This window comes from Myxocyprinus asiaticus, chromosome 39 (assembly GCF_019703515.2).
Source record: "Myxocyprinus asiaticus isolate MX2 ecotype Aquarium Trade chromosome 39, UBuf_Myxa_2, whole genome shotgun sequence".
NCBI classification, from domain to species: domain Eukaryota; kingdom Metazoa; phylum Chordata; class Actinopteri; order Cypriniformes; family Catostomidae; genus Myxocyprinus; species Myxocyprinus asiaticus.
This window is the reverse complement of record NC_059382.1, coordinates 40864390-40889833: the sequence shown is the minus strand read 5'-3', so window position 1 is coordinate 40889833 and position 25444 is coordinate 40864390. Positions and strand designations below refer to the sequence as shown.

The following is a 25444-nucleotide window of genomic DNA, read 5'->3' as shown; positions in this document are numbered from 1 at the left end:
CTAAATCACACAAATTTGCTGGGAATAAAATACCCAAATACTTAATCCCGTTTGGGCCACTGGAAGGCGCTCGGCTGAAAAGCGTTACTGGACAGTACGCTGTCAAAGCCAAAGCTTTGGATTTAGACCAATTAACTCTGTATCCTGAGAACTTAGAAAAGGAATGAATAATTCTGTGGAGGCAAGGCACAGATCTAGTGGGATCAGAGACGAATAATAAAATATCATCTGCGTAAAGCAAAAGTTTATGCGCCGTTATGCGTTCATGCCACCGCCCCTGGAAAATCATCCTCCTTTCTTATCGCAGCTGCTAATGGTTCCAGGGCAAGACAGAACAATAATGGGGAAAGAGGGCAATCCTGCCGGGTGTCCCTATCCAGAGTAAAATAATCTGAAATTAATTTGTTTGTACCGCCGCTAACAGGTGTCTATAAAGTAACTTAATCCATTCAATAAAAGTATTCCCGAACCAGTATATTTCCAAAATCTTAAAAAGATAATCCCACTTTGGTCACGTAACACCATGCGAGAGGCAGACGTGTGAGCGACAAGCTCTGCGCACTTTGCTAGTTTTTTTAAAATTATTTTCATGTTATAATCTGGTGAGATTCGATACACCCAGTTACATATTTGCTCTTTGAGGTAAACATGGCAAAGTAGTCAAAATCCTCAGACTCTGGAGACATTAAAAAACACTTATGTGCTCTAGCTGAAACCTCTGATGGCCCTCCGAGCCGGGGACTCGATTTGGACGGCACGTCAGGAGAAGAAATTCAGCATCAACTGTCCAACATCTCTGTGATGCTGACGAAGGTTGCTGCTGATTTGGAGGATCTCGCTGTAATACGTCGATCGATTACGGCGATGCAAACAAAATTCTCTGAGTTGGTCACAAGAGTGGCAGATGTTGAGAAATGGGTCGATTATCTGGAATCATCGGAAAGGGAATTATCCGCTAATCCACCTGCGTCCAAAATAGACCTGCAACACATTTTGGAAAAACTGGAATATCTTGAAAATATGAGCCGAAGGAATAACATACAGATTGTTGGAATTCCTGAGCATGAAGAAGGCAAACATATGGTGAAATTCGTGGACGTACTCTTCCCGAGTCTGCTTGACATAACAGGCCATAAACTGGAAATCGAGCGAGCTCACAGAGTCCCGGCTCACAGATCTGCTGAGGCAGACAGGCCCCAATCAATTCTGGCCAAATTTCTGAGATCATCTGATAAAGATCTCGTGTTGCGCCAGGCGAGGAGCAAAGGAAAGCTTTTTTGGAAGAATCACAATATTTTCTTGTTCCCGGACATTGCGAATTTGACGAGAGAAACGCGATTGGTTCAAGGAATGTAAGAAACTCTTACATCACCGGAAGATCGCTTTTGCACTGATGTTTCCGGCCGAAAGTATTTTTATGCCCTAAGCAGGCACTGGCCTACATAGAAACTATGTGTGAGTAAAACCATTGGGCGTTTCTTATGTGAGTGGACTGATTCGCTGTTCAGTGACTCGACTATCCAAGGAAGCTGGGCGCCATTTTTGTTTCTTTTTGTGCTGGTTCGGCCTAGCAGCTAGAGTTTGTTTTGTGGAATAACACTGCTTCGGGACAGCTGTGGATGAATCTAATCGTTCTTTGTGCTTGTGCCTCCTGTTGGCTGGAGTTTGTTATTGTGGAATATTTTTAAGGGACATTAGAATGATTACGTCATCTGCTGCACTCATAACAGCCGGCTCACTGAACAATTGTTTGTCTTTCCAAGGAAACTGAATGGATTATATCAGCTGGAAGTTGTTTTGTGGAGGAACACACCTTTGATACAATTCTGTGAATGAATCTACATGTGCTTTGTGTTTATTCTGCCTGTTGGCTGGAGTCTGTTTTACAAAGTATTTTCTGTTATGTAATATTGCCTCACAAAATGTGTGCAGAAGCTCCAGACTTGAGTAATCCGACGGCAAAGTTGTCGCGGGGGCTCTTGTAGGCATACATGGACCTTTGAGTTTAGAGGGATCGACACTTATTGGTGCTGTCGTGCGCGGGGTTAATGCGCACGTTTTTCTTTTTTCTGTTTGTTTTGTTTGGGGGGAAGTTTGGGGTTTTATTGTTGCACAAATGGGGAATGTGGTCTGTATAATCTTATTTTTGACACACAGTTTATTTTTTCTATTATATCAAAATGTCAAAAGTTAATGAGCAGGTTATCTTTCTCCACATGGAATGTGAATGGGTTGGGGCACCCCATCAAAAGAAGGAAGGTTATTTCTTTTCTTAAGCGTAAGAAATATGATATGTGGTGGACATGTTTTCTTTAGTGCTGGCTCAAGTAAGAGCAGGGGAGTCATTATAGTGATAAATAAACATATACAATTCAAATGTCTCAAACAGATTAAAGATAAATTAGGAAGAGTCATTATTGTTTTAGGAGAAATTCAGGGGCAAAGTCTTTTTTTGGCTAATATTTACGCACCTAATGCTGATGATCTGGGCTTTATTATAGATCTTGAAGGGATGTTGCAAGCCGCTGGCACCCCTCATGATATAATATTGGGAGGAGACTTTAATCTTTTGATACACTCAGTCCTTGATCATTGTGAAGCAAAAGTATGTAAGCCCACTAGAGCAACATTGACGCTTCACAGGATGTGTAAAATTCTTGGCCTTACAGATATTTGGAGACTTTTGAATCCATGGTAGGGATTATACTTTTTTTTTTTGTTTTATCAGTCCATAAGATTTATTCTAGAATAGATTTATTTTTTATGTCTAAATCCCTCATTTCATCTGTTGTTGATTGCTCAGTTGGAAACTTTTTAGTCTCAGATCACGCCCTGGTGAGTTTAGAGGAGTTGCCACATACAGAGAAAAATAAATCATATAGTTGGTGCTTTAATGTATCCCTTTTGCAAAATCCTGATTTCCAACAAATGTTAAAGACTGAAATTGATGTTTATATGGAGACCAACTTGTCCTCAGTGGGCGTGGCTTGGGAGGCACTTAAGGCGGTTCTTAAGGGCCGGATCATATAGTATGCCTCATTCATTAAAAAATCCAAAGCACGAGAACTTGTGGAGTTGGAAGGGAATATTAAAAATGCAGAGGCAGAGCTGAAGCGCAGAATGTCATCTGATGGCCTCAGAGAACTGACCCGTTTGAAATACATATATAATACTATTTTATCGCAGAAAGTGAAGTTTTGGCTATTCAGGGCAAGACAGTCATACTTTGAGTCAGGGGACAAGGCAGGGAAGCTTTTGGCTAGATATATAAAACAGAGAGAGTCTTTTTCTACCATTCCCTCAGTGAAATCTGCTGGTGGTGAAATTTTTACCTCTTGATCTCTATAGTTCCACGTCTTCGTCTACTGATGAAGATATTAGAAAATTTGTGGAACCATTAGAACTCCCTAAATTGATGACTGAGCAAAACAATTCTCTGGATTCTGAGATAACCCTGGAGGAGCTTCACATGGTAATTAAGGCCTTACCTACAGGCAAGGCTCCGGGGCCAGATGGCTTTGCGGCTGAATTTTTTAGATCTTATGCTACAGAATTGGCTCCACTTTTGTTAGAAGTTTATACAGAATCATTAAAGAATGGAAAGCTTCCTCCAACCATGACACAAGCCCGGATCAGTCTGATTCTTAAAAAGGACAAAGATCCAAGCGAGTGTTACCGTCCAATTTCCCTGATCCAGCTAGATGTAAACATTTTGGCAAAAATTTTGGCTAACCGATTAAGTAAAGTTATGACATCTCTTATACATATAGATCAGGTGGGGTTTATTTGGGGTCGTAGCTCTTCTGATAACATTAGAGGTGTCATTGATATAATGTGGTCAGTAGTGAATGATCAGACTCCGGTCCCTGCCAATCTCACTTGATGCCGAAAAGGTGTTTGATATGGTAGAATGGGATTATCTTTTTAAGATTTTGGAAATATGGGTCCAGGAGTACATTTATTGGCTGGATTAAGTTACTTTATAGACACCCTGTTGCAGCGGTACAAACAAATGGATTAATTTCAGATTATTTTACTCTGAATAGGGGCACCCCGCAGGGTTGCCCTCTTTCCCCATTATTGTTCTGTCTTGCCCTGGAACAATTAGCAGCCGCGATAAGAAAGGAGGATGATTTTCCAGGGGTGATGGCGGGAGGTATGGTGCATAAGCTTCTGCTTTACGCAGATGATATTTTATTATTTGTCTCTGATCTATGCCTTGCCTCCACAGAATTATTCATTCCTTTTCCAAATTCTCAGGATACAAAGTCAACTGGGCTAAATTCAAAGATTTGGCTCTGACAGCGTACTGTTCAGAAGCAGCCTTCCAGCCGGGCACCTTCCAGTGGCCCAAACAGGGCATCAAGTATTTGGGTATTTAATTCCCAGCAAATTTGTCTGATTTAGTTAGAGTTAATTTTTACCCTTTAATAAAAAGATTTTCGAGCGATGTGGACAGGTGGGCTTCATTACATTTATCAATGACTGGGAAGGTTAATGTTATTAAAATTAATTGTATACCAGAATTCAACTACCTGCTACAGTCACTCCCTGTAGATGTCCCCCTTTCTTATTTTAAGCAATTTGATAGCATAGCGAAGTCCTTCATTTGGAATGGTAAGCATCCCAGATTACATTTCAGTAAACTGCATAGGCCGATTGACATAGGTGGGCTAGGCCTACCCAAGATTTAGTTTTATTATTATGCGTTCGGTCTCAGGCATTTGGCTCATTGGTCACTTCCACCTGAGAGAGCCCTCCCTGGTTTCATATTGAACAAGAAGTCCTTGCCCCTATTTCACCATTACAAAGCCTTTCTATCAAATTTATTTTGCATTTGCACTCAGTATGGACAAAAGTGTCCAGAGTGTTTAATTCAGACATTTATCTGAATGTTGCCTTGAGCATATGGCTGAACCCAAAATTATGTATTGATAAGTCCCCCTTCTGCTGGTCAGAGTGGATTGCATGGGGGGTTAATACACTCGGTGACCTATATGAGAGTGGAGTTTTGAGATCCTTTGGTAATTTGGTTCAACATTTTGGGATTCCCAGATCTCAGTTTTTTAGGTATTTACAGTTGCGCCACCTGCTCTGTACTGTTTTTGGGAGTAGCATACGCCCCCCTGGAGTGGCAGGTACTTTGGGGGAGATGATTGCTGCTTTTGGAAAAGGTCATGAGGCATCAGTGTATTACTCCCTGCTAGTTCAGAGTCTGGGGGATGGAAATTGAACCTCTATAAAGAGATTATGGGAGAGGGATTATAATTTGGTATTTGAGGATGGAGTGTGGGCTGGGATTCTAAAAAAAACATCAAGACTGCATTTAGAGATGCAAGGGTGCAATTTATACAATTCAAGATTCTACATAAATTCTATTGGACCCCCTCTAGACTGTATAGGCTTGGTCTTAAAGACACACCCACCTGCTGGTGTTGCCAGTCGGAGGATGGAGACATGGCCCATGTTTTTTGGTGGTGCGCTGAGATTCAGGAATTTTGGTTGAAGGTACAGATTTTTGTATGTGAAGTGTTGGGCATTCGGATTTCGTTTTGCCCCAGGCTCTGTGTCTTGGATGATGGGGCGGTCATCAACATATGCAATAAACACATAAAAGATTGGGTCCTCACCAGTGTGATGATAGGCAGGCAGATTATTTTAAGGGGTTGGAAGTCAGTGGCAGCCTTCGAAGAGGTAATATGTAGAAGGTTGGGGATATGGGATTCTTTTAATGGGAAATGGAGTAAATATTTGATGTCTTTGGGGGGCTCTCGGAGTAGGTCTGTGGAGAGAGGAATATAGTTTAGAGTTGTATGTTTATTATATGTGTGTGTGTATGCATATATACATATATATATATTTATTTTTATTCATTATTATTATTATTATTTTATTCTCTGTATATGTGTGTACTTAGGTAAGACCACTGAGATGTTCGTTTGGGGTCGGGTGGGGTTCTTGATTGGGGAGGGGTAGTAATATGAGTTAATGTTGATTTATTGTATATATGTTTTGTTTGCTTTGAAAAATCAATAAAAATGTTAAATAAAAATAAATTAAAAAAAGATAATCCCATTCAAACATATCAAACACATTTTCGGCATCAAGTGAGATGGCAGTGAATGGAGTCTGATCATTCAGAATCAGAATCAGAATGAGCTTTATTGCCAAGTATGCTTACACATACAAGGAATTTGTCTTGGTGACAGGAGCTTCCAGTGTACAACCATACAAAAACAATACAAAAACAGCAGCAAGACATAGATAATAATAAAAAATAAAAAATAAAAAATAATTTTACACATACATACATACACACATACACATGGGTAGTGCAAATCTAATACAATCTGTTATGACAGTGCAAATGTTTTGTTTTTTTCCCCCCAGAGGAATGAAATGGCAGAAGAGGTTGGATGTGTTAGATAAATATAAGACTAAGCTGTGTATTGCACATAGTTATTGCTCAATGGGGCAATTCAACTGTTCATGAGATGGATAGCCTGAGGGAAAAAACTGTTCCTGTGCCTGACGGCTCTGCTGCTCAGGGCTCTGAAGCGTCGGCCAAAAGGCAACAGTTCAAAAAGGTAGTGGGCAGAGTGAGTGGGGTCCAGAGTTCTTGAAGGGGGTCAGGGGGCAACCAATAATTCTCTCAGCAGTCCGAATTGTCCTTTGTAGTCTTCTGATGTCTGATTTTGTAGCTGAACGGGATTTGCTTCCAGCAACTTTGTTTGCAGTGTATAGACGCGGCTCATCACTGCTCTCAGGTGCAACCTCGTGGCACAAGGAAGTAACGTCCGACTTGAAACTGTGGCCATACAATCTCCATCTCGCTGGACGAGTTGAGATTACTCTGTGTTCAACCGAACACTCTAACAGATCCGAAGGAGACAGCCGAGCAATCCGCATCTTCATCCGTTTGCCTGCAGAAGTGAAGAGATTAAAGATTTCTCTTCCATCTTCAATCAAGTCGACATTTCTGATTTCTCCAGCCCGCCAAGAATCAACAGCCGTGCCCGCCAACAGAGCGAGGAAACGGCCTCCCGTCATCACACGAGCCTCAAGGAACCGGGTCGGATTTAAAGGACGGATGAACACACATTCTACCTGTGTCCTCATGCGATTCAAGTAAGAGGTTTACGTCTGGGCAGAGATAGAATATTATAGTGTGTTATTCTTGTGTTTCAAGGTTTTTGCTTGTACAGTTTACGGACCGCCATGTCCGCTCATTATTAATACTCAGGGTATTAATTATCACGAATTTGTTTTGCTGTATTGTGGTCCAACCAAATTGGACTGTTGTGCATTTTCACCATCGCGGGTGAGACCGGCAAGCTGTTTTGATCCATTAAGAGTCAAAGAACGCGGCACTGTTTACGAGCTGTCCACCGCGTCTCTGAGCGATAAACTAACAGCTGCTTTCTCTCCCACGTTAGCGAAATCGGCTTTAGGGCCATCACTTAATTCTCTCTCTCTCTCTCGTACTAACCACACATACACACACGCACGCGACCCCTCACAAACATTCTGGCATACATTTTTGGCTCGTAGATAGCTTAATGCTAAAGCCCAGCTTTGTCCCTAAGCTATCATACAAGCGGATACACACGGTAACTGGTAGACGCCATTGACTGGTTTCTCTCCGCCCCCATTCGCGGTTATATTCCCTGGCCGGAAGTCTCGCATGACATACTCTCCACGAGAGTCACGTCCGCCATTTTGTGCACGTCCCTCCTTACACACACACACACACACACACTGTCACACACACACCTTATGTGTTATAGGATTATTTTAGTTTCCATATCTAATCATATCACTGTTTAGTTTGTAGTTGGAAGTTGGAAGTTTATTGACTGCATTGTATTAATTATTAATAGATATTACTGCATAAATAAACGTTGTTTATTTTACAAAGAGAAGTGTTTTGGTTTGTTTTGCATACACCTGTGTCATGCTGACGGGATGTCAGTGTTCGGTTTCAAGCCTTCATTCATTGTTTTTTTCCTGAAAATCGATATTCTTCGGATGTCGATTTTCCTAAGAAAACAATCTAATATTGAGACTGTTATACTATCTGGTTATTAGTCCCTGATTCCAGGGTGGTGCCCCGTCAATGTTAATCCTTATTAATATTCTGTTGATTTTTGATAATTGATAATTATCTTTGATGATTGTTGAATTTGAATGATCAATAAGCTAGTGTTAATTTTAATTAATGTTTCATCAATGTTAACAATTAACGATTATCTTTGATAATTGTTGATTTAAAGGATTAAAAAAAAGCTAACATTGATTCTCATCAATGTTCTTTTGATTTTAATAATTAGTAATTATCTTTGATAATTATTAATTATTGCTAATAACCAAACTTGCTCCTAAACGTAGCACACTACATTTACTGGAGCCCCATATGAAGTTTTAATGAGTTAGATTCAATTAATTAATTTAAATATTAATTAATAACTAAAGAAATAATTATTAATTATTTCTGATAGTAACACTGATCCAAACAACCAGTAAAGCCCTACACCAGACAGTTATTGAAGTGCAGAGGACAGACTCAATGACTGCTGAGTAGAACTGTATCAGCAGCACCTGTGGTAGGTTGAATTTCCTCAGCTGGCAAGGAAGAACAACCTCTGCTGGGCCTTTTTCACAATGGAGTCAATGTGGGTCTCCCACTTCAGGTCCTGTGAGATGGTAGAGCCCAGGAACCTGAATGACTCCACTGCTGCCACAGTACTGTTTAGAATGGTGAGGGGGGTCAGTGTTGGGGTGTTCCTCCTAAAGTCCACAATCATCTCCACCGTTTTGAGCGTGTTCAGCTCAAGGTAGTTTTGACTGCACCAGACAGCCAGCTGTTTAACCTCCCTTCTGTATCCGGACTCATCGTCATCTCGGATGAGGCCGATGACAGTGGTGTCAACTGCAAACTTCAGGAGCTTGACAGAGGGGACCTTGGCGATGCAGTCATTGGTGTAGAGGGAGAAGAGTAGTGGGGAGAGCACACATCCCTGGAGGGCACCAGTGCTGATTGTAAAGGTGCTGGAAGTGAGTTTCCCCTGTCTCACAAGCTGCTGCCTGTCCGTCAGAAAGCTGGTAATCCACTGACAGATAGACAAGGGAACAGAGAGTTGGTGTAATTTATTCTGTAGTATAGCTGGGATGATGGTGTTGAAAGCCAAACTGAAGTCCACAAAAAGGATCCTTGCATATGTCCCTGGTCTGTCCAGATGTTGCAGGATATGATGCAATCCTATGTTGACTGCATCATCCACAGACCTGTTTGCTCGATAAGCAAATTGAAGGGGATCTAGAAAGGGTCCAGTGATGTTCTTCAGGTGGGCCAACACCAGTCTCTTAAATGATTTCATGACCACAGACGTCAGGGCGACAGGTCTGTAGTCATTAAGTCCTGTGATTTTTGGCTTCTTTGGGATGGGGATGATAGTAGAACATTTGAAGCAGCATGGGACTTCACACTGCTCCAGTGATCTATTGAAGATCTGTGTGAAGATGGGGGCCAGCTGGTTAGCACAGGATCTAAGACATCTGTGCTAAGATGTCTTAGGCCATCTGGGCCCTGTGCTTTCCTTATCCTTTGTTGTCGAAAGACGCGGCTCACATCATCTTCACAGATCTTAAGTGCAGGTTGAGTAGCAGGAGGGGGGAGGAGGGGGTTGCAGGAGGTGTTAGTGTTTGTGTGAAGTGAAGGTCAGAGTGGGTGTGGGGTATGAGATTGGGCCTTTCAAATCTACAGTAGAACACATTCAGGTCGTCAGCCAGTTGTTGGTTCCCTACAGGGTTGGGGGCAGGAGTCCTGTAATTCGTAAGTTGTTTCATGCCACTCCACACTGATGCAGGGTCGTTAGCTGAAAACTTGTTTTTCAGCTTCTCAGAGTATCTTCTTTTAGCCACTCTGATTCCCTTATTCAGTGTGTTCCTGGCCTGATTGTACAAGACTTTATCCCTAACTCTGTAAGCATCCTCTTTAGCCTGATGAAGCTGCCTGAGTTCCGCTGTAAACCATGGTTTGTCGTTGTTAAATGTTAAATAAGTCCTAGTAGGAATGCACATATCCTCACAAAACTGATATATGATGTAACAGTATCTGTGAGCTCGTCCAGATGCAGCCTCAAAAACACTCCAATCAGTGCAGTCAAAGCAGGCTTATAGTTCCAGCTCTGCTTCGTTGGTCCATCCCTTTACAGTCCTTAATACAAGCTTAGCTGATTTTAATTTCTGTCTGTAGGTTGGAAGATGAACCAGAAAGTGATCAGATAGTCCCAATGCTGCTCTAGGAACAGAGCAATATGCATCCTTTATTGTTGTGTAGCAGTGATCCAGTATATTTCTGTCTCTGGTTGGGCATGCAATGTGCTGTTTGTATTTTGGCAGATTATGTGTGAGGTTTGCTTTGTTAAAATCCCCAAGAATAATAATAACTGAGTCCGGGTATTGTTGTTCTGTGTCTGTGATTTTGCTGCTGTTGCAGCACCGCATTCAAACACGCGTTTGGCGCGATATACACATTCACCAGAATAAACGAGGAAAACTCCTGCGGCGAGTAGAAAGGCTTACAGTTAATAAAGAGCGCTTCCAAATTAGGACAGCACATCCTCTTTAATGTTGTTACATCTGTACACCAACTTTCATTGGTGTAAAAGCATGTTCCACCGCCTCTCGCTTTCCCCGTTAACCCCGCGATGCGATCTGCTCTGAACAGCTGAAAGCCCGGCAGATGTAACGCGCTGTCCGGAATGGCTTCACTCAGCCAGGTTTCTGTGAAGCACAAGGCAGCAGAGTTTGAAAAGTCCTTGTTTGTGCAGGTGAGGAGATGTAGTTCGTCCGTTTTGTTAGGGAGAGAGTGGAGATTTGCTAGATGAATGCTCAGCAGCGTTGTTCGAAAGCCACGCTGACGGGGCCTGACCAGCGCGCCTGCTCGTCTCCCTCGCCTGCGTCTCCTAGTGCGTTTAAACAACACAGCCGTGCCTCCGACTAGAATGTCAAACAAAACGTCCGAATATTCAAAATTCGGGAAAATATTGACTGGTGTATGCTGTCGAATGTTCAGCAGTTCGTCTCTGGTAAAACTGACTGAAAAAAGATTACTAAACACTGGACAAACAAACAAAAATAACAAAACAATAGAAGCGCTCCACACCGAGGTGGCCATCCGCGGCACCATCATGATGTATCATTGGTATTCACCACTGACCACATGATATTGATGAAACGCCTAATGTTATCAGAAGAGCTGCAGCCCTGAATAAACCCCACCTGATCTATATGTATAAGAGATGCCATAACTTTACTTAATCGGTTAGCCAAAACTTTTGGCAATATTTTTACATTGAGCTGGATCAGGGAAATTGGATGGTAACTATTACACTCGCTTGGAACTTTGTCCTTTTTAAGAATCAGACTTGTGTCATGGTTGGAGGAAGCTTTCCATCTTTAATGATTCCGTATAAACTTCTAACAAAAGTGGAGCCAGTTCTGTAGCATAAGATCTAAAAAATTCAGCAGGCTGAATTTGCCATCTGGCTGCGGAGCCTTGCCTGTAGGCAAGGTTTAATTACCTCGTCAAGCTCCTCCAAGGTTATCTCAGAATCAAGAGAATTTTTTTGCTCATTCATCAGTTTGGGAAGTTCTAATGGTTCCACAAAATCTCTAATATCTCCATCAGTAGACAAAGACGTGGAGCTATAGAGATCAAGATAGAATTCTTTAAAAGCATTTTTAATATAAATGGCCGAGGTAAAAATTCCACCACCAGCAGATTCCACTGAGGGAATGGTAGAAAAAGACTCTCTCTGTTTTATATATCTAGCCAGAAGTTTTCCTGCCTTGTCCACTGACTCAAAGTATGACTGTCTTGCCCTGAATAGCCAAAACTCCACTTTCCGCACCAAAATAGTATTGTATCTGTATTTCAATCGGGGCAATACTCTGAGGCCATCAGACAACATTTGGCGCTTCAGCTCTGCTTCTGCACTTTTAATATTCCCTTCCAACTCCACGAGTTCTCGTGCTTTGGATTTTTGGATGAATGAAGCATACTGTATGATCCAACCCCTAAGAACCGCATTAAGTGCCTCCCAAGCCACGCCCACAGAGGATACTGAGGACCAGTTGGTCTCCATATAAACATTGATTTCAGCCTTTAACATTTGTTGGAATTCAGAATTTTGCAAAAGGGATATATTAATGTGCCAGCTATATGATTTATTTTTCTCTATATGTGGCAACACCTCTAAACTCACCAGGGCGTGATCTGAAACTAAAATGTTTCCAACTGAGCAATCAACAACAGATGGAATGAGGGATCTATTCTAGAATAAATCTTATGGACTGATGAAAAAATTTATAGTCCCTACCAGATGGGTTCAAAAGTCTCCAGATATCTGCAAAACCAAGATTTTTACACATCCTGTGAAGCATCAATTTTGCTCTAGGGGGCTTACACACTTTTGCTTCACTATGATCAAGGACTGAGTCCATCAAAAGATTAAAGTCTCCTCCCAATATTATATCATGAGGGGTGCCAGCGGCTTGCAACATCCCTTCAAGATCTATAAAAAAGCCCTGATCATCAACAATAGGTGTGTACATATTAGCCAAAATCAACCTTTGGCCGTGAATTTCTGCTAAAAGAATAATGACTCTTCCTAATTTATCATTAAACTGCTTGAGACATTTGAATTGTAGATGTTTACTTACCAATGTAATGACACCTGCTCTTACTTGAGCCAGCACTAAAGAAAACATGTCCACTGCATACCTTCCCAAATTTTTCCTGCGGGGAAAGATGTGTTTCTTGAAGAAACACTATATCATATTTCTTACGTTTAAGAAAAGAAATAACCTTCCTTATTTTTATGGGGTGCCCCAACCCATTCACATTCCACATGGAGAGAGACAATCCACTCATATTAACATCTGACATTTTTGACATATTAGAAAAAATAGATTGGGTCAAAAATACAATTATAATGACCACATTCCATCATTAGTGCAACAATCAAACCCCACATTTCCCCCAGAATAAAAAAAAAAACAGAAAAAAGAAAAACGTGCACATTAACCCCGCGCATGACAGCGCCAACTGGCGTCCATCCTTCTAAACTCAAACAGTCCATGTATACCTACGGGAGTCCTTTTTCATCGGATTGCTCAAGTCCGGTGCTTCTATACAAATTTTGTGAGACAGAATTACACAACAAAAGATAATCTATAAAACAAACTCCAGCCAATAGGTAGAATAAACACAAAGAATGTGTAGATTCATCCACATAACTGTCCCGAAGGAGTGTTCCTCCACAAAACAAACTCACAGGCCCACTCAGCTGCATCGAGAAAAATCACACAATGACTTACTCATTCCATTGACTTTATGAAGGACATCGCTTGCTGTGGGCATGTAAATATTTTGCAGCCATCCTAAGTATCTATTCTCAATTTGGCCGGGAACATCAGTGCAAAAGTGACCTTCCATTGATGTAAGAGTTTCTTGCATTCCTTGAACCGATCACGCTTCTCTCTTGAATTCGCAAAGTCTGGGAACAAGAAAATGTTGTGGTTCTTCCAAGAAAGCCTTCCTTCACTCCTCACCTCACGTAACACGAGATCTTTATGATGATCTCTGAAATTTGGCCAGAATTGATTGGGGCCTGTCTCCCTCTGCGGATCTCCGAGCAGGAACTCTGTGAGCTCGCTCGATTTCCAGCTTATGGCCTGTTATGTCGAGCAGACTCAGAATGAGCCCGTCTAGGAATTTCACCATATCTCTGCCTTCTTCGTCCTCAGGAATTCCAACATTTCGGATGTTGTTCCACCGGTTACGATTCTCAAGGTCTTCCAACTTTTCCCAAACACACTCCAAGTCTACCTTGGTCGCTAGCGGGTTAGCAGCTAATTCCCTCTCTGATAACTCCAGATAATCCGTTTCTCAACATCCACCACTCTTGTACTCAAGAATTTCGTCTCCATGGCAGTGATCGATTGACGTATTACAGCAAGATCCTCCAAGTCAGCAATAACCTTCTTCAGCATCGCCGACATGTTCAACAGTTGATGCTGAATCTCTTTCACTACACTGGCCAAATTGAGTCCCGGGCTTTCGGCCTGCTTCTCAGGAGCTTCAGCTTGAGCATGTAAGTGTCTTTTAATGTCTCAAGAGCCAGAGGATTTTGAATTCTTTGACATCTTGCCTTCCCAGAACTGTTATGGAACAGGGCGTATTGAATCTCACCGGTTTATGACACAAAAAGCATCAAAAACTAGCAAAGTGTGCAGAGCTCGCCGTTCACACATCCGAACTCCTAAACTATTGTTAAAATTATGGTGAGACACAATAATAAGGCGTTCTCAGAAGTCTCTGCGTGATCCATCACATTTCATTATATTTTATGGTTATAGTTATGTTTCTTCTTATTTTTAATATCAGATATGTACAATGAGGTATTCTGTGTTATATCTAGTTTAATGTTTGCATTATTTTAGTGTCACGTGTGTTACCGTGTTGGTGTTTTGTGTTAATTATTGCCCCAGAAAGAGTCACTCTTGATGAACTTTAAGTCATTGTGTGTTCTTCTGTAGTTACTGTGGTAATTAACAATACATTTTAAAGTAAGAAGCAGACTTTTATAGTTCCAGAAAGTTAGTATATCAAGTCTATATCCTTTAATAAAATAAATGGTAGTGAACCGTAAAATATGCAGGCATCAAAATGACCATAAATTGACCGTATTTTTTTTTACAGTGTACGCCAAACAATCAAGAATGAAACAGCTGGAGCTCGAGAACTGATATAGAATTATATCACAGCTAAAGAAGTATAAAAACTGTTAAAAACCATTGAAGCTATAGAAAATTGATTGTTTACATTGCAAGGTTGAATTATATTTCTACAGAATATCTATGCAAGTACATTTGTCTCTGTGAAATATCTCATCTGGACTTTATATTCTTACATGTGTAAATAGACCTTATTCACGCTAGCGCCATCTTTGATTTTAAATAGGAATGACAACGAGGCTTCCGCCAACAAAATTTGTTCGCTGTTGATGCCACCCCGGGTGGCTGCCCATGTCGTCCATTCCTTAATCTGCCACTGGATAGACTTACCATCTCTTTAGTGGCACAAATGGTATAAAGCTGTAAAAAGCTCCAATATCACATCTAATTTTCCACAACTCATGTTGTCTGGAGTTCTTTGTATACTGAATGTTCTTGGACAGATATTTTATCAATGTTTTGTCTGCGGAACGATCTTAAAACACTTTAAACTGCAGTACAGCCCATTGAAGAGATGGTAAGTCTGTCCCTCACAGCCTCGTTGTCATTCACATTAAAAATCAAAGATGGCGCTAGCATAAATAAGGTCTTCACTGAATGGCCGATATGTCATCTTTCAGAACTGATGCTGTGTACATAACACATGAGCTGCTGCTGGATTAACATATATATATATATATATATATATATAAAACAGAGTAAAATGAACATATCGGCTCATAAAAGTGTGTGTCAGAAGGAGAGTAAATAAGAGGAGCGTTTTGTATAATATCACATCATTGTTTGTGTTGTGGGTAATAATGACAACACAGAGGAAAATATTTATGTGTGCATACTCACAAACCTGAAATATGACAATATAGGCAGTAAAATATATACAGTTTATCACAAATCAAGCCTGTGTGTTTGATGTAGATTGTTCGAATCAAGTGCAAACATGACTAACATATGAATGAACAAAATGATCCACAAATTTCAGAAACATTACTGACCGATTGAAGGAGTTGTTTTTAAGATGTTATTTTAAAGCTGCTCCACTGAACAACACCATGATATAAAATGTAATATATGTATGTGTGTACATTTATGACATAATTCTGTATATAGATAATCTCACCAAACTGCTCATCAAATCATCGTAAAGAGATCTGAAAGCGATTTCTCCATGACTGAACATTCAGCTCATTTCAGTCTGTTCATATCCACCATATTTTTCAGCCAAACTAGAGCGCCGCCATTATCAACCTTGAATGTGGCCCATTTCTGGTATCAGCCACTTCCAGCTATTTTAGATATGCAAAAATACTACATTATGCTGCTTTATATTACAGGCTGGCAATAAATGTCAACATATTTTTATCATTAATTACGATTTTCATAAACTCATTGGTTTTGAGCGCATATAGTTTTACTGTTTATTGCATTTTGCCATTGTTTAATGTCAGTAATGAATGAAATCAAGCGCTGACACGGACAGTCTTCCATGCCGTCTGACACGCCTCCACAAACTTTACACAACCAGCAGAGAGAAGAAAGATGCCGGGAAAATGCTGCTTCAACTTTCTTTGGCACAATAATAATTTTACTCTCTGTTCTTGTCAGAGAGCATTCTCTCTTTCTTAGCGGTGTATAGTAAACAGACACCCGATCTCACATTCAGCATGGAACATTCTGAACCATCGCCTTTGGAAATAAATAAATAAAGGCATCATTGGAGGTTATGCAGGTACATATAAATGGAGGTTTACATGGAGACAAGAAAGACTGCATCGTCATGATCTCGGTAAAGAAGCAGATTTCATTACCGTCTCTTCAATACAACAACACAGAGCAACAAGTGAATGATTTACTTACTCTTTTACAACAAATGCTGAAGTTAGAAAATTATCCGACATTGGCACATAATTCTGCTTTGCATCCTGTGGTTGTGTGATGGTTTATAAGCCCAGATCACTAACTCTGGTATAATAACCTTCTAGTTATTTACACTGTGGTCAATGCAAGCGGAACTTTCTCACATTCGCCAGAAATGCAGCCGCTGCTTACTTCCATGTTACAAAATAAGGTGGATAGGCTACATCAATACTACAGGTTTATAAGTCTCTTTATAACGGATGTTAGATCGATACTCGCTTCACTGCTCAAGACACCCTGATTGTGAATCCTCGCGTCATTTGTCGAGATCTGAAGCTTTTTAATCTCTCATGACACCGGGTTAATATCGCTAATGCTGACATGAAATCCAGCCTGTCCTGTCATTCTGTGTGTTTGATTTGTTCTCTTAGATATAAGCCAATATTTAATGAAATTCAAATGTGTAGAACTGGACATGGATGTGTTGGAAATAACAACATATCTAAAGATGACATTTCTTATAATGGGTTTAATAAAATAGTTAACCATGGTTTTACTAGAGTAATATTGTAGTAGTAACTATGGTTTAACTAAATCCCATGGTTAAACTATAGTTACTGTAGTGAAACAATGGTTATTTTTTGTACGGGTAAACAAAACAGAAGTCTAATCATTTTCTCTTTAGGCTCATAAATGTAAATTAAAAATTTTTAAAAAAAATATCTATTTAATAGAAGTATCGGTATCGACGATATTGGACTTGAAATTATTGGTATCGCCCATCCCAAGAGTAGTGATTTCCGATTCGCGATCGAATCATTCTTTTGAACTGATTCTTTTAATGATTCAAACGAACCGATTCGCAAAGCGTTAGGCGCTCACCCAAGGCTGAGGGATGACATAAGAAAACTGTGAGATGGGAGCAATGTTGTTCAAAAAATGGGTATAATTTATACTGTTAATCGTTCGAATTATTATTAATATGAATGGTAACACTGTTCTTGTTTTTAGTAATGTTCTTAATAACAATAAACAATATGATGAACAGCCAAATGAAACGTAAAACCGGTTCAATGAAACGATCCGTCCGAACGAAGCGATTCGCTGAAATGAATCAGTCTTCCCAACACCACACACACACACACACACACACACACACACACACAAATCTGGCACAGTGGCACAACACTGAGCCCAATTTACACCAGTAAATCGTTACAGCTCTGTAATAAAGTCTCTATAAGCATAACAGTACACACATCTATGCGTTTGATGACCGTAATAAGAGACTGACACTGATCTTCAAACCTCTCATTAAATCTGAACGTCTCAGGAGCAATAATAATAATGAATGAAAACGAAAGAATCGTTGAGTTTGCTGATGAATATATGATGTGCATGAGTGCGTGCCACCCTCAAAACATCAAGAATGACAACACATCCTCATGACCTATCAGCACAACACTCATTTCTATCTGAAGTGAACTCAAATAAATGTGTGCACATTGTACTCACTGTCATCTTCTCTGATGAACTCTCAGGACATGTTTATATCCGACGGACGGTTCACTGCTCGAGATTGAGCGCTATTGAAGCTCCGGTTCTGCGCACACTGTCCGCGGTCATGGCGGATCTCCGCCGGTCAAAAATAGAATCGTTCAGAACACACGGACAGAGAGACCGGCGGCTCTCCAGACAGAGAACACGGACCCTCCCTGTGAGGAGCTGTCGCAACACCTACTGAGCCCCCTGCATAGATAGCATTACTGTTCCGAGTCAGCTGTGTGTGTGTACATGTTTATACTACATTAAGGGACCAAATGTCCCCACACGGATAGTAAAACCTGAGATCACCTACATTGTGGGGACCGCAAATGGCTTATTAAACATACTAAACGATGTTTTTTGAAAACTAACAGAAACCTTTTTGCATTTTTAGGGTTAGAGGATAGAAATGATTGTTAGATATGTATAAAATCCAAAAAATGCATGGAAGTCTATGGACTCTGTCCCCACAATGATATAAAAACATAGTGTGTGTGTGTGTGTGTGTGTGTGTGCGCGCGTGATGATGCCACAATTATGCCCATAGCTGCTGTTCTTGACTGCTGCTCAAAAATGTTTGTTCTCACCTACAATATGATGCCCAAAAACTCTGCACACACCTACACTGTGAAAAGTGGTAGCCTGCAACTGTTAGTTAGTAAAAGTGGGACACTTTTAGAAATGTTACTTTCCTGGCACTTTTAATAATGATCCAAATGCCAATATTTCTCCTAAGATTAACCTTTTGTAATGATTTATGATATTAGTGAAATCCCTCTGGAAAAGATAAACACACTTCAGTATTTGAACAACATTGCATATTATAAACATGAGAAAGCATGCACATCAACAACACAAAGGTGCACGTGTAAAAAGGCAACAAAATGCTACATTAAGTTGTATTTCATATTCATGCTACATAATGATTAGAATATGATCAAGAGAACAAAATTGAAATAATACATTTTCATTTTATGTATTTTAAATACTGCATTGAGCACTGAACTGCACTACACTGCCATTCAATCATTATTATTGCTATGTAAGTTTAAAATAAACTCATCTTTAAACGATTTAATATGCTGTCCCAATTTATCCGTATCACCCTGTCCCACTTTGCCAAAATGCCTCTGGTACATTGGGACAGAGGGAAAGTTATTCAATAGAAAATATCTACAAATTAATTGGAATTACTCTGTATATGTTCTGATACAATTTTACATCATAAATAATTATATATAACATGTAAGAACATTATTTCGACTATTACTTTTTTATAACCTAACAAGATTTACCTCAGATGTCAATGTCATTTTCCTTACCGTTGCTTTTCTCACAGCTGGTCGTGAAATGAGCTCTGCTGCGCATCCCAAAGTAACATCATCAACTTAGGAACACAAAAAGTTACTTGCTTGCTTCCCAAAGATTTGAGTAATTTAGTAATTGTTTTTAACAGTTCAAGGAAATAAATAGGGATATAATGAGGATCAAACTTAACTGTCCCACTTTACTAACCTAGTCTCATAGAATGAACGTTACTATAACTACATTTCTGCAAACTGACTTTTAAGTGCCGCGTTCTTACAAACACTTATTTTTCACTTTATTACTCACACACTGTTATGTTATGATTCAAAACACTTTTACTGTAAAGCATTACTTGAAAATTGACACATTTTAACACTTGTATTACAGACTCATCTACATCTAAACACTTATTTCTAGGTGATTATCTTCCACCGTAGCTCACCTGATAGAGTGTTGGAGTTTGGACTCAAAAGATCACGGTTCAAGTCCAGTCAAGTACACACGCAGATACTTGAGACCAGTGTCATAGAAGTGACACGGAATGATGTGATTACTTAAGAAAATGTGTTTCTTAATTCACATTTTGTTTTTGGACACAATTGGTTAGATTAAGGTGTTAGTTAAGGATGTCTGTTTTTTTCACCTCTAATTTGATTTTAGAACACTATTGGTTAGGTTTAGGTTAAAATTTTAGGTTAGAGAGGAACATTTTACTCATTTAAATCTCCATGTAATATTCACTTTAAAAATCTCATCTGATTACAACACAATTTCACTCGCTTTTGGCACCCCCCGCTGGACATTTCATTGGAAAACTGCAGCCAAACGTGTAATGAAGCACGTAACTTCTCTTCTGCAAATATGTTGCCACGATCACGTAATGTTCATGAGATCAGGCTGCTCTTTCCCCATATTCACCTCAAGAAGTTTTTTCTTCCTGATCTAAGAATTATATTTCTGAAGTAGGATATCGGTGCTTCAGTATAAAGTTGATATTAAAAAAATAAAACATGTTTCTGTAGTACCAGTGGAGCAGATTACTGACTCAATTCAGTATTCACGCGCTGTTTGACTGACTCCACTGCTCGACCGGAGGAACTGAGAAGAAGAAGAGCGCTCACGGTAAATGTGGTCACGCGGTCAGATGTGGTATTAATGACAAACACAGTCGAATGATTGCAAACAGGTGGAAAAAAAAAAAACAATCATGTGTCCAAATATCACATCTGAGCATTAGACCTTGAGAGGCTGTCTGTGATGATGTTCATATTAATCAAACAACAATATTTAAAAGAATTCATTTCGATATTATTAGAACTGTTTGCCTGAGCAATTACTGAGTAATTGAGAAATAATTGAAGGAAGAGTTTTCATTTATTATTGACAATTTATTTTAACCTTTAAAAAAGGCTAAAGGAATGTGTTCAATAGTATTTAACCTATTTTTACTGTGGTATTGAAATTGGTATTGAGAATCATGAAATTTTACTGGTGTTGTTGGTACCGACTACAGAAATGTTGCTATCATGACAACTCCACTATGAAGACAGTTGCCTAGTAGGCAGCAGACAGTGAGTCAGCTCAGTGTTTGAGACACAGCCTCTGCCTCTCTCTCTCTCTCTCTCTCTCTGACATTCGTCAGACGCCTGCAGTCTTCAGTGACTCCCATGTGTGTTCACAGCAGTCAGAGGAAATACTGCACTCTCTGACCTGACCACTAACACAACCAGAGACAGACAGAGAGATAATGAACATGAATGATTGTTTGTTTACATTTACATTTATTCATTTGGCAGACGCTTTTATCCAAAACGACTTACAAAAGAAGAAAACATAAGCGAATCATCTTAAGGAGACAGTGGTATGAAAAGTGCCGTATTACAAAGTTTCACTAGCATCAGAATAGTATTCAAAACAGATTAAAGTGCAACAAGAATTTTATTTTATTTATTTAATTATTTATATTTATTATTATTTATTTTTTTGTGACTGTTTAAGTGCTCATGGAAAAGATGTGTTTTTAGTCGTTTCTTGAAGACAGAAAGTGAGTCAGCTTCATGGATGGAGTTGGGACGGTTTGTTTGTTACAGATAGATTTTTAGCAAGTTACTACTCAAATACATATTTCCTTACACATTATTTACATTCTCCAAGTGACAAATATCGTGCAAATGACCTCCAACCACAGAAGAATGGGAGCACTCATTGAAAATAAAGGCATGCTGTCTGCATCTTAACATTACCAGCTGTATCAATGGTGCACGCTCACCATGCAAAAAACTCCCGCCGTTGCAACCATTAGCTGCTGCGAGCTTTCAGTGACAGTGGCTATTTTGAGCATGCACTCTGCTCTTTCAATCATTTAGAGCCACCCACACACATACCATCTAAATGTGAAACCTACACAGTGTGATGATGAATAAGTGAACGAAAAATGAGAGCACAATACTTAAGCCATTTTAAGTATTGATGTCTGTTCAGCACTTGTTAGGATGCTTATATGCCCCATTCAGCTGAATTACTGACAAGCACTTTCCACTATCAGACATTTGGTCTAGTTAGAATTTTACAATTTTGTTTACAACATATATATTTGCCAATGGCAAAAGCGAAGATTTAATATCACTAAATGAATTGTATTAAATAAACTGCAACCAACGTCTGCACCGCCAATCACTCTGCACCATCTGAATGACAGGAATGGTGTTTTCATTCGAAATGCTGTCAATTTTTCATACCATTTCTACAAATGATAACTAAACTTTGGCAAAATGATATTACGTGGTTTATTACACATATCGCTGCAGTTCTGAGGTGAAATGTCCACTGTGTGGCACTAAAAGCGAGTTAAATATTCTCTCAAACAGATGAGTCACTTAACGTTAATGTTCTATGGAGTTTAAATCAACAAAACCGTCCTCCCTACCCTAAACATTAAACCTAAACCTCACCATAGTGTCAGACTGTGTGATTTTGTGGTGTTTCTATGACACTTTGGGTTCACGTGTGGACTCGTGTGCTCTTCAGGACTCGTACCCCGCTCCTTTACATCACAAGTGCAACATTCTATCAGTCGAGCAACCGCACAATTTGATCACACTTGAACAAGCTTGTAAATGTAGTTGATGATGTAATGCAAACAGGGTGAAAAGTGTTTATGAACTGATAATCTGCCGTTTTACACGTGATTTGTGTGAAAGTGAATAAAAGTCATTATTGCTGTAGCCCCTGTAGTGTTTATTTCATCAGGAAACTGCTGCGATACATACTGTACAACGAGAAACGTAAAAATCATTTGCAAAAATGTTAGTATAGCAATGTGATTCTATGAGACCAGGTTGGACAATCATGTTCAGCTTGACTGAAATGCTATCAGCCTGAAATCACTACAAGAAATGAAAACACAGGGGCATTTTCCACTGCTTTATCTACTTCAGTGGCATTTAGAAGAAACACAGTCTTTCTGACAGTAAGAGCGATTAAAGTTGTGTGCGTCTTAAGAGCTCACCGACTCTGACAGAACAAGCAGAGGGTGACCTTGAATGTTTCAGCTTCAGAAAAGAGCTGTTTTTACTTATAAGACTGAATGCAGAGACACAGCGAATGTACAACACAGCTAGAAATTACCAAGAGCTCTTCAGGGACAGCAGTCTGTCTTCCTGAAGCAAACAGCATCTGTGAAGTGTAGCAGCGGTAAAAACAATGGCAACTCTGTCTGTAATTCATGGTGGAGTCCTAGCATCCTCCCTGCTCTCAACACTTCTGAGATAGCAGCTGGATTTGGTGTAGCTCAGGAAAATGTAGTGCAGAGACGAAACTGGATCAGGTCTCAGGTGTTGTGTATGTTCCGTCTGTTAGCTAAGCAAGTGAACGGCGCTCACCGTACTGAGGGGTCCTGGGTGATGCCAGAATACTGTCTAGAACAATAAGAATCATCCACTGAGCCTGTAGATGGTTTTACACACTATGTTTTTTTTTTCATCCTCTAAAGAAGGGATCATTTCATGGAAAACAAGATTTTCCTTGTTATTTTTTTTTAAAGAAAAGAGTTCAATGAACTATGTAGACATACTGTAAGTTTCAGAACTCAAAACCCCAGACCATTTATTGAAACTATTCTGTCTAACCTCGTGCAGCCCTGCGTCCTCCTGCGTGGACACTGTGTTTTGTCTTTGCTATACTCTATACATAATTTAATTTCATTTAAACTGACTGATCTCAGTTCAGGAGACTCTGTGCTGTCAGTAAAGTGTTAAACTTTTGACGCACAGAGTCATATGACAAAACAACATGGTGCCGATAGCAGCGGAGTTTGTCTTTGGGAGAAACCCCAACAAAACTACATCTGGTAAAAAAAACTTCATTCTGTTTTTACATTGAAACCTGTTTGAATCAAAAGAATAGAGTCTCTAGTTTCATCTGATATGCCATTTTGAAATGTATTCAATTTATTTGATTTATTGCGAAACGGCACACTGTTAAACAATGATCGCAGACGAGGACTATAGGACTATTTTTCTTTAGAAATCCTATATTTACTGTGCATTATCACATTGAGAATCAAAGGGTACATCCAAAAGATGGAAAATGTTGCTTTCAGAGGCTTTATATGGAGTTAGGATAAAAATAAGGTGCATTTCAAACTGTTGTGAGACCAGTGCAGACAGATAGCACACTGGAGATTAAAGGAATAGTTCACCCCAAAATGAAAATTCTCTCATTATTCACTTATCCTGAGTATGACTGTCTTTCTTCAGCAGAACACAAATGAAGATTTTTAGAAGAAGATAGAGCTCTGTCAGGTCCTCATAATAGAAGCACACGGGAGCCAGCACTTTGACGGTCCAAAAGTCACATTTAGACAGCATAAAAGTAATCCATGCGACTCCAGTCGACCAATGAATGCCGGTGTTATGAACATCGCCATCTTTAGTCACCGTCACTATGGTTACAGGTGTTAGAATACGGTTGTGACTTTGGTTGTTCATTCATACAGACATTATTCAAGCTGCTACTGTAAGCTGTTGTATGAACACGACATTTCAAATCTCACACCTGTAAGTTAATACGGCTGTCAAACCTAAACAATGACTGTGTGAATGTAGCCTACATCTTATGGAGCTTTGTGTTCCTTGCCACAGTCACTTTTGGCTTGCTCACTGCACTGTAATTTTGTTTTAGTTTTTTTTTTTTTTTTTTTTTTTTTTTTACACTTTTTACCAATACATTTTATATTTTCCCGCTGTATTTCAAAATGACAGGAACATGTTATTAAAATTACAAGAATAAACTGTTTATCGAACAAGTCACGTGATTTAACAAAAAAATCTGTATAAATGGAATACATTAAATATCTGTTTTTTTAATAGCTTTTAAATGACAATTTTAACTAAACTAACTGTAAAAATAAAGTATTCTTTACTGAAAAAAGTAGCATCATTTTCTCTATTTGTACAAAAAACAGCTTTTGTTATGCCGATATTGTAACGGAAACTCAGACTCGAGATATTTATTAAACAAACAGTATAGGTAACCAGGTGAGTATCAATCAGAAGATGTGGAACAGTAAATGATGAGCAATATACTGATAACAGTCTGTATTCGCATAGGAAGAGAGAGTCCTTGATGAGCCACACTCACAAACATCAGACGGGGACACGAGGAGAGGAGAAACAGGGGGAACAGATCGTTGGAAACCTTGGATAACACTAGAGTGGAACTTGGAAGACTTTGCTAGAGAGCAGGGGCCGGTTGCACCAGCTATATGTAAGTTAAAACTTAGTCTAGTTGTGGCATAAATGGGCAATAAGTCACAATTTACACACTACTAAATATTTGAGCATTGCACCATTAAATTTAGGTAGAACGTAACCCTACGTATAAACTAAATATTTACGGCAGACTCCAATCAGGAGTAACTAATGGAATAAAAAAG

General features: G+C 39.5%; 1 protein-coding gene across 3 annotated transcripts in view; it reads right to left on the bottom strand.

Moving 5' to 3' along the window:
* LOC127429807 (schwannomin-interacting protein 1-like) overlaps nucleotides 1-25444 on the bottom strand; it is a 214710-nt gene that overhangs the window by 98398 nt on the left and 90868 nt on the right. Inside the window, exons 1-2 of one of the 3 annotated variants that reach the window (XM_051679043.1) lie at nucleotides 18172-18334; nucleotides 5631-5782 (exon numbers count right to left, since the gene is read on the bottom strand). The exons of 1 other annotated variant lie outside the window; for it this stretch is intronic. Coding sequence is in view for 1 of the 2 variants with exons in the window: in XM_051679042.1 (XP_051535002.1) it covers nucleotides 18172-18177 (6 nt within the window). In the remaining variant the exon portion in view is untranslated. Of the gene's footprint in view, nucleotides 1-5630; nucleotides 5783-18171; nucleotides 18335-25444 lie in introns of those variants that run through there. One more of the 3 variants, XM_051679042.1, reaches the window with a different exon arrangement.